The sequence below is a fragment of the Nomascus leucogenys genome, chromosome 14 (genome assembly GCF_006542625.1).
Source record: "Nomascus leucogenys isolate Asia chromosome 14, Asia_NLE_v1, whole genome shotgun sequence".
NCBI lineage: Eukaryota > Metazoa > Chordata > Mammalia > Primates > Hylobatidae > Nomascus > Nomascus leucogenys.
The window spans coordinates 39,531,624-39,541,295 of NC_044394.1; the positions used below are offsets into that span (position 1 = coordinate 39,531,624).

Consider the following 9,672-nt stretch of genomic DNA (forward strand, 5'->3'; position numbering starts at 1 on the left):
ACACCCCTCCCCTTACACTCATCCATCCATCTATCCGTCCATCCGTCCATCTATCCATCCAACAATATCGAGTTAGTCCTTCTATGACACGGGCAGGGGACTCACTCAGCTATAGCATGGTTTTCATGCCCTGCCCTCAGGGGCACGCCACCCCTTGGGACAAGCCACTGAAGGATGGGGACAGGGCGGGATGTTTTCATCTCATCGCTGTCGTGATCGATCTGTGTCCTCAGGCCCTGCGGAATCATTCTCGCTGGTGAGGTGAGTTTTGAAGTCAGATCTGGGTGTGGGCAGGTGTCAGGAGGTGAGGCAGTGGGGTGGGTGAGGAGCCTTCCTGCCCGAGGGAACAGCATATGCCACGGCTGCGGTGGGCCGACCCAGGAGAGGGTCCAGGACCCCCGAGTGTCCCTTGCAACAGGCAGGCCTGGTGAGGGGCTCAGGTTCCAAGAAACAAATGGAGTATGGCAGGAAAGTGACAGGTTCCCCCTGGCTGCAGGGTGGAAACAGGGTCTCCTACTGTGAGGAGGCCCCCAGAGTGGGGAGGCCCCTACAGAGTTGTTCTGGGCAGTGGTGATGGTGCTGGGCCCTGGACAGGGCCATGAGGTGGGAAGAGGGAACGTGAGAGATGCGTAAGGGGGAGAATGTCCAGGATTTGGGGATGAATGTGGGAACAAAAGGGTGTAGCTCCCATGGTGGGCGGGTCCAGGGGAGCTGGAGAGATCCTGAGTCCCTCTGCAACAGGCCAGGTGGCTGCCAGGTGCCGGGAGAGCTGGGCTGGAACCAGTACCTCTTCATCAGGGGGCGAGATCCACGCTTCTCAACCTGGAGCGCACAGTCCTGCCACTTGGCCAATTTTATGGTTTCATTTCTATGATAATTTTAACATCTTTACTGAGATATAATTCACAAACCATACATACAATTCACAAGCCATATACACAATTCTGTGAGTTTTTGTTTATCCAGAGTTGTGCAAGCATCACCACAATCATTAAAACATTTTCGTCACTCCTCAGAGAGAACCCTGTACCCCTGAGCTGTCACCCCCGACTCCTCTCCAGCATTAATCGCCACCAAGCCGCTCTCTGTCTCTATGGATTTGCCTCTCCCAGACACTTCCTATAAATGGAATCACGGTATTTGTCCATTGCTGTCCGGCTTCTCTCACTCGGCACTGGGTTTTTGAGGTTCAGCTGCATAGTGCCATGCCTCAGCACTCTTCATTTTTACGGCTGAACAGTGTTCCACTGTGTGGATGGAGACACTGTGTTTATCCCTCAGGCAGTGGACACTTGGGTTGCTCCCACCTTCGGGCTATTGTGAAGAATGCTGCCGTAAACACTTGTGGACAGTTTTTCTGTAGACACGTTTTCATTGCTTTTGGGCAAATACCTAGGTGTGGAATTGTTAGGTCATATGGTCACTCACACGTTGGACCCACTGAGGAACTTCTAGCCTGTTTTTCACAGCACCTGCATCTTCTTACATGCCCACCTTGATGACAATTTTTTATTTTTATTTTTATTTATTTATATTTGAGATGGAGTTTTGCTCTTGTTGCCCAGGCTGGAGTGCAGTGGCGTAATCTTGGCTCACTGCAACCTCCACCTCCCAGCTTCAAGTGATTCTCTTGCCTCAGGCTCCTAAGTAGCTGGGATTACAGGTGTCTGCCATCACGCCCGGCTAATTTTTTGTATTTTTAGTAGAGATGGGATTTCATCATGTTGGCCAGGCTGCTCTCGAACTCCTGACCTCAGGTGATCTGACCGCCTTGGCCTCCCAAAGTGCTGAGATTACAGGCGTGAGCCACCGCGCCCAGCCCCGATCATTTTTTTTTTAATTGTCAGTGTATTCTGGACCCCCTGCATGGCCACCTCTCATGCAGTCCTGCCATTTGGGATTGGCTGGACTGTTTCCTTGGGGAGAAATGGTGCATTTCCATAGGTGGGGTCCACTTATGATGCAGCAGTGCCACCCTGGGTCTCCTCACAGACACAAGTGCCTGGGAGCAACAAGCAACACCCATCCCCACTGCATCCTGTCTCCTGAAACCCGCAGCATTCGCCAGCAGGACAGTGGACACACACATCGTGGCTTAGTCACGCAATGGTCTCCCCTGCAGCAAGGAAAGGAATGAGTGGCCGGTACCTGTGGAAGGATATCATGGACCTATGATGCACTGAAACCAGACACAAAAGGCAAAACAGATCTACGGTGGTAGAAGCCAATGTAGTCGGCAGGGGCTTAGCCAGGTGAGGGCACGAGGGAGCCTTTCAGAACTGAAGGTGCCCTGTGCTTAGATGTGGTGCTGTCACAGGTGTGCACATAAGGGAACCTTCAAGCTGTAAACTTTCCATCTGTGCACCCTACTATAGCCAAGTCTAATCAAGTTGGACCATATAAAGTTGCCAATACTGCATGTGACCATTTCTAACTTAGAAAAGCAGTATTATTCAGCCCGGCTCCAGTGTGTTCGCAGGAAGCTGGGCCTGGACTCTCATGTTGTTCCAAACCCCAGGCCACCAGGGCCAGCGGGGTCAGCCACCCCTGGAGGCAGAGTCACTCTTGTGGGGTGATCCGAGGGTTGTCAGAAAGCATGGACATGCCTCCCTGCCACCTGGCCATGTGCCTGACATTCCGCCTTATTTTTAAAAAATTTTTTAAATTTATTTTTTGAGACGGAGGCTTGCTCTATCACCCAGGCTGGAGTGCAGTGGTGTGATCTTGGCTCACTACAACCTCCGCCTCCTGGGTTCAAGTGATTCTCCTGCCTCAGCCTCCAGAGTAGCCAGAAGTGCTGGTGCATGCCACCATGCCTGGCTAATTTTTGTATTTTTAGTAGCGAGAGGGTTTCATCAGGTTGGTCAGGCTGGTCTGGAACTCTTGACCTCATGTGATCGGCCTGCCTTGGCCTCCCAAAGTGCTGGGATTTCAGGCGTGAGCCACCATGCCCGGCCTGACGTTCCAACTTCTTTCGGCCTCTGAGGGGCCCCTGAAGGCTGGCAAGGGCCAGGCTGTGGGAACGTGCTGTGCTGGGGTTGAGGGGCAGAGAGAGGGGTTCACTTCTTCAAATTCCACTCACAATACTTGAGCCCACAGCTGGGGAGGAAAGGCATGGCGTGGGGCTGGGCCAGATGGACACTGCACACACTGACCCCGCGGCCCCTCATGTGTAAAATGGTCGTCATAGTCATGACTGCCTTGTGTATAAAGCAGGTGCTCAGGCAGTGCCTCCCTCATCACCCATGGAGCTCCTCATGGTTTTCTCTTTGCTTTCTAGAATCCAGAATCTGTCTCAGGTCTTGAGGGGCATGAGAGGCATCTGGTCTGACCATATCCAGTGCTTCAGTCCTGCTCCTGCTCGCACAGGTGCTCACTCCCTCTGCCAGCACCTCTGCACACACAACCTTTGAGGACATACTGCTGATGGATGGTCTGAGCCGGGCAGCAAAGCTCCATGCATCCTGATCCTTGGTTCCTGGGGCAGAGCCGGGAGCCTTGGGCTGAGCTGGCTTCTGCTGTAAGGGTCTGCTCTGCCGGGTATAGAGCTCATCACTGATGAGGAATCTACCAGAGTTAAAATCTCAGCTTGATAAGGGGAGCCTGTCAGAGGGAACGCAAAGCCAGCTCCATTTGCCCTTTCCTCCTCTTCAGGAGGTGGCATACCAGGGTCACACAGGACAGAAGCGCGCCTCAGGGCCTCCTCTGTGCAAGGCGCTGGTAGAGATGGGCTCTGGCCTCACAGGCCAGCACGGCAGTGCCCAGGCCCGAGGGTGCTCTGGGTTCCTGTCACCTGAAGTGGCCACTTCTGGCCCTTGTGTGGACTCTGTCTCAGGACACAACAGGCAAAGCTCTGATGGGGTGCCCAGCATTCTCCTCCGGCCCAGCTCTCAAGAACCTTCTAATTGCTCTTTGCCCTCAGATGAGGCTGTGTGGCTGGCATTTCCTGCCTGGGGCTGGTGGGGAGCGGGTGGGTCCACCTGCCCACCCCCAGATCACCCCCGACATTTAGTCAAATATTTTAAACAGTTCCCCTCCCCTCTAAGCAGGAAAATCGCTGCACTGCAGGTGAATACTATTTACAGACAGGCTTATAGCCTCATACATGCTGTTTGTTGTCTCATGCCCCAAACACACAGAAAACAGAATTATTTATTGCATACAGCATGGGACTGTGATCAACCTGGACATCAAATGCCTCGATGGCTGACAGGGCCCAGGCAGCGGGAGTACTGGGAAGCCCGGTACACATGCTCCCTCTCTGTGGGACTCCGGGATCCAGGGGGCGGATGGTTCTGTGAGTTGTGAGTTGTTCCTGCTTGTCTTCCAGCCCCCGGTCCTCCCCGGCCACTCTGATTAGCCAGCCTAGAGCAGGGCCTGGTATAAAGTCACACAGGCAAACCCCAGAAGAAGGAAAAAGGGCACCTACATGAACAAAGAGCTGGGTGGCAGAGGCTGCATTGGGGTAAGACTTCCTTCATGCAGTTGGGAGTCTGGCCATGTGGGGACATCAGGAGATGCCACCCCCCAGAATTGGTGGCTAGGCTGTCCTGGGTGTGGCCGAGAGAGGCCCTGATCCCAGTGCTTCTTTCATTCTGGTCCTTTCTGAAATAGTTTGGATTTTTAAAAAACCATGAGCATTTATTACTTTTGTAATAAAAGGAAAGAGATGCCTTTTTAAAAGAAAAGATGAGGGTGGAAACAAGGAAGTTGGCTTGCTGCTTGAGAGAGTAAAGTCCCAGAGGCCACCTCCTTGACAGGAGGCGCTCTGGGGCATTCAGAATGGGAATGGCAGGTGGGCCTGGGTCTTCACAACCCAGCATCCGTAGGACAGACGGCCATTCACAGATGGTACTAGGAATCACTGTGGCTGAGGACACAGGCTAGATCGGTGCCTGCCAGTGTCATGTTCCTGATTTAAGGGGCCAGCCTGGACACTGACCAGGGGAGAGCTGGGATGTGATCCTTGACCCTCAGGCCCTCTGCTCATCTCAAATGGACCCTCTTGGGACTAGGGCCCCAGGAGGCAATGGCTGTGTGGGGTCCACCTTCACTATAGCCCTGGCTATCAGTCATCCCAAGTTAGAGCCCGGCTGCCCATGCAGTGCTGCTGTTGGAGGCACAGGAAGGCGGTGCTCAGTCTGAAGGTGGTTCAGGTCTATACCTTAACTGAGCCCCCCCATGTACCCTCAACTGGCTGCTTTCTGCAGTGAACACCCTGCACCACTGCAGCCCTATATCCAGGGCTGGGGCTCAGTTCCTTCTCCCCTTCTCCCAGACTCTGGCAGACATACCTCAGATGGGGGCAGGAACCAAGAATGGCGGGGCTCCAGCCTCAGCTGGCCTGTCAGATAACTGCTGCATAAGTGACACCAGGAATCAGAGCCAGGCCAGGGCCACTGATGAGCCCTTGGATGCTCACTGTGTGATGCGTGCATTTGAAATATCTGACAGTAAGAGTGAGGCTTGGGAGAGATGCAGGGACTCTGAGGATGGGGGCCAAGCTGGGCTGAGAAACAGGTTAGGGGTGTCCCGCAGCAGCCCCTACAGCAAGTGCCAGTGTAGGAGGGAGGTGGGTAGGCATGGGGTGGGTGGTATGGCACCCACAGCACTGCCCACAGACCACCACCACCTGACAGCTGGGCCGGTGGTGCCAGCTAATGGCTTCCTAGGTTTCTCCTAAGTCAGACGTGGCCAAAGCAAAACACTGAGCACACAGCTTCCCTTGAGGAGCAGTGACTTCCTCAAGAGCTCAGGGCTGAGGAGCTGGCTCCAGATAGCTTGTTGCCAATGTTCAGCAACATCACCCCACTCCTGGTTACTGATCAACCTGGTGTGCTCTTGACAGTACCCCCACCAGGCCCCATGGGTCAATACTACTGTTATTGTTGCTATTGCTATTACCAGGCCCTGCCCTCCTAAAGCATTTGCATGTTTTCATCCTTAATCACAGAACCAGAATCACTATCTTCCAGAAGAGAAAACTGAGGCCCAGGAGAAGGCAAGAGGCTGTGCTGTGCTCCCAGGGCCTTCCTGGGCTCGCTGTGGCTTTGAGCTCCAGCTCTCTCAGCTAGACAATGAGAACGTCGGCCCACGCGTCGCACAGTAAAAGCCCAAAATGCTATGATGGAGGGGGTGGGCCGCTGGCTGCAGAGCCCTCCATGCCACAGAGCATCTCTGGCTGGGAGAAAGGAGCAGGCTGAGGCCTGCAGCAGAGCGCGGGGTTGGGGACCGCTCCTGCTGGGCCCCAGCCTGGCGCCCTGAGGCCCCTGCTCCATCCCTGCCACTCCCCACCCGCCTGCTCCTAGCCTCTGTTCCAGCTCTGCCCGCCGCGCCCGCCAGCCTCCCCGAGCCGCCGGCCGGGCCCTCTGCTGCCCTCTGGCGGCCAGAGCGCGCGGTGCCGAGCTCCGCGCCAGAGGCACCGAAACCCCGCGTCCGCCCGGCGGTCGCCTCCCGGGAACAAGAGCCCGGCTGGGGACCGGAGCGGAAGGGGGCTGGGGCTGGGGCTGTGCTCTGAGGACTGCAATATGCGGTCTGCGCCAGCAGCAAACGCTGCTGCGCTTACTGGGTTACTTACTAGATTCCTATTCTCTGGGGAAACTGAGAACCAAAGAAAGTAAGTGTACGCGCGCGGGAGGTGCAGGAAGGGGGGTCCTTGCCCGAAGTCGCAGAGGGACAGGGGCACCGCCGGGACCAGAACCCCGACGCCCCTGCGGCCGCCGAGCCCGCGGCAGTGGAAAAGCGGAGTCGGAGCGCCTCCAATCTCAGCCCGACCCTGGACTGCTCCCCCCAGCCCCCGCGCCCAGAGAGCAGCAGCCAGGCAGCGGGCGGCGAGGTCGCCGGGGCTGGGAGCCGGTGCGGGGGAGGCGGGCCCCGCGGGGCGTGACGCACCGAGCTGGGAGGGCCGGGGCGGGGTAGCCAAGCAGGCTGCATATAAGGGCGGCGGCCGGGCGCCAAAGCCAGAGCAAGCGGCCTGTGCTCAGATCCTGGGAGAGCCCGATCCGAGCCCAGCCTAGCCCAAGCCCAGCCCGAGCCGCGCCCAGCCCGAGGACAGCCCTCCGGCCGCTCACCCCGCGCGCCACCCCAGCGCCCCTCGGCCGCTCTCCACCCTTCTCTCGGCCCCGCGCCCGCCCTCGCGGCCCCTCTGCCCAATGAAACTGGCCGCGATGATCAAGAAGATGTGCCCGAGCGACTCGGAGCTGAGTATCCCGGCCAAGAACTGCTATCGCATGGTCATCCTCGGCTCGTCCAAGGTGGGCAAGACGGCCATCGTGTCGCGCTTCCTCACCGGCCGCTTCGAGGACGCCTACACGCCCACCATCGAGGACTTCCACCGCAAGTTCTATTCCATCCGCGGCGAGGTCTACCAGCTCGACATCCTCGACACGTCCGGCAACCACCCGTTCCCCGCCATGCGGCGCCTCTCCATCCTCACAGGTGAGCCGGAGGCCGGGCAGGCGCGGGAGGGAAGGGCGGGGAACCCTCTGCCAGGGCGCCCCGCGAGCGCCGGTCCTGCTGCCGCGCGCCGAGTAGTGCGCTTCGCGCTTAGAGAAGCTAGCGCGCCCCGCGCGGCCTCAAAGTCAGCCCGACTTGTCCCCTGGGCGGCCACCCTCACCTTCTCCTTTTCTGCTCTCTGTGCCCCCTCTAGGAGACGTTTTCATCCTGGTGTTCAGCCTGGACAACCGCGACTCCTTCGAGGAGGTGCAGCGGCTCAGGCAGCAGATCCTCGACACCAAGTCTTGCCTCAAGAACAAAACCAAGGAGAACGTGGACGTGCCCCTGGTCATCTGCGGCAACAAGGGTGACCGGGACTTCTACCGCGAGGTGGACCAGCGCGAGATCGAGCAGCTGGTGGGCGACGACCCCCAGCGCTGCGCCTACTTTGAGATCTCGGCCAAGAAGAACAGCAGCCTGGACCAGATGTTCCGCGCGCTCTTCGCCATGGCCAAGCTGCCCAGCGAGATGAGCCCGGACCTGCACCGCAAGGTCTCGGTGCAGTACTGCGACGTGCTGCACAAGAAGGCGCTGCGGAACAAGAAGCTGCTGCGGGCCGGCAGCGGCGGCGGCGGCGGCGACCCGGGCGACGCCTTCGGCATCGTGGCACCCTTCGCGCGACGGCCCAGCGTACACAGCGACCTCATGTACATCCGCGAGAAGGCCAGCGCTGGCAGCCAGGCCAAGGACAAGGAGCGCTGCGTCATCAGCTAGGAGCCCCGCCGCGCCGGCGACGCAACCTAAGGAGGACCTTTTTGTTTAAAAGTCAAATCCAACGCGCGAGCGCGCGGACTGGCGTCTCCCCTCCCCGCGATCCGCCCCCAGCACTGGGGAGGCGCCACTGAACCGAGAAAGGATGGTCATCTGCTCCGAAAGGAAAGAGAACTGGCCAAGACTGGGACCATTCCCCCACCCCCGGCCCTCCATTGAGGCCCGCCACCCGCGTAACTTGGGGGGCGAGGGCCCAGCCGAGGGTGGATGTCTTCTCAAAGACCTAAGAGTGAGCGCGGGGTGGGGGAGGGATGTGAAGTTATCCAGCCTCTGCTAGGCTTCAAGAAACCGTCCTGCCCGCTTGAGGGTCAGGACCCACGGGGCATTATCTTGTCTGTGATTCCGGGTTGCCGTGACAGCCGGTAGAGCCTCTGCCCTCCCGAAACTAAGGGGGGTGGCGTGGGTCAAATCATAGCCAAGTGACTTGTTTACATGTGAGTGAAACTGCACGAAGGAACACAAAACAAAACTTGCACTTTAACGGTAGTTCCGGTGTCAACATGGACACGAACAAAACCTTACCCAGGTGTTTATACTGTGTGTGTGTGAGGTCTTTAAAGTTATTGCTTTATTTGTTTTTTTAATATACAATAAAATAATTTAAAATGGAAAACCAGTTGTTTTTTGTTTTTGCTTTTAGAGATGGTTGGGAAGGTGGGGGAAGGGGTGGGTGATAGAAAGGAACGGGGGCCTCTGGACGGGCTCTGTGACTGAGGGTGGGAATCTCACGAAGCTCCGGTTACCATTCTCCCCAGCCTCGAACTGGGATACAGGCCCGCCACGCCCTTTGTATTTTGTAAGACGGGTCACCGTCTCGATCTCCTGATCGCCGCCTCGGCCTCCAGAGTGGGATACAAGCGTGAGCCACCGCCCGGCCAGCTCGAAGAGCCCCAGATGCCTGGGGTATCTATGCAGGGGATGGTTCCCTAGAAAACTAGGACAAATATAAAGGATTTCAGGGTCCCCCCCGGAGACGAACTCTTTCTAGCCATCCACCCGCTTAATTTTCTTTGGGTTCGATGACAAAAGGCCTCATTTTCTGAGAGAATGTTCTGAATTCTTCAGCGTAAAAGCCACTGGAACTGTGCCTAGCCATTTTGTCACCAGACTCAGTGTGGGCCCAGGCAAACTTTCAGACTGTTGGAGGCATCACTCAGGCCCCTGGGGAAACAGCCTGAGACTCCACCTGGAAGCAGGACCATCCTGGCGCCCACCCCCACCCCCTCACTCCAGGGTGCCACCCTGTCTGGAAACAGCTAACTCCTCAGCCTCTGCCCCCCTCTAGCTCCAGGAAGTGCTCATGCCAGGTGTGGAGCCCCATCCCCCCTCAGCCTTCCTGTCTTCCTCTCATGGCTAAGGCACCCCAGAACACTACTCTCTCTGCCACTAGTACTGCAAACCTGTTGG

At 57.4% G+C, this 9,672-nt stretch overlaps 1 protein-coding gene across 2 annotated transcripts; it reads left to right on the top strand.

Annotated features, from left to right (window-relative positions):
* Positions 1 to 2,900: 2,900 nt before the first annotated feature.
* Positions 2,901 to 8,878, top strand: RASD1 (ras related dexamethasone induced 1). Of its 2 annotated transcripts, none has more exons than XM_004090375.3 (2): positions 2,901 to 7,437; positions 7,723 to 7,805. In XM_004090375.3, the coding sequence occupies exons 1-2, from the start codon at positions 7,152 to 7,154 to the stop codon at positions 7,803 to 7,805; spliced, it is 369 nt and encodes a 122-aa protein (XP_004090423.1). In that variant the 5' UTR covers positions 2,901 to 7,151. The 2 variants fall into 2 exon arrangements, with proteins under 2 accessions (XP_004090423.1, XP_003279903.1); XM_003279855.4 differs by having other exon boundaries at positions 6,800 to 7,437; positions 7,649 to 8,878.
* Positions 8,879 to 9,672: the final 794 nt, after the last annotated feature.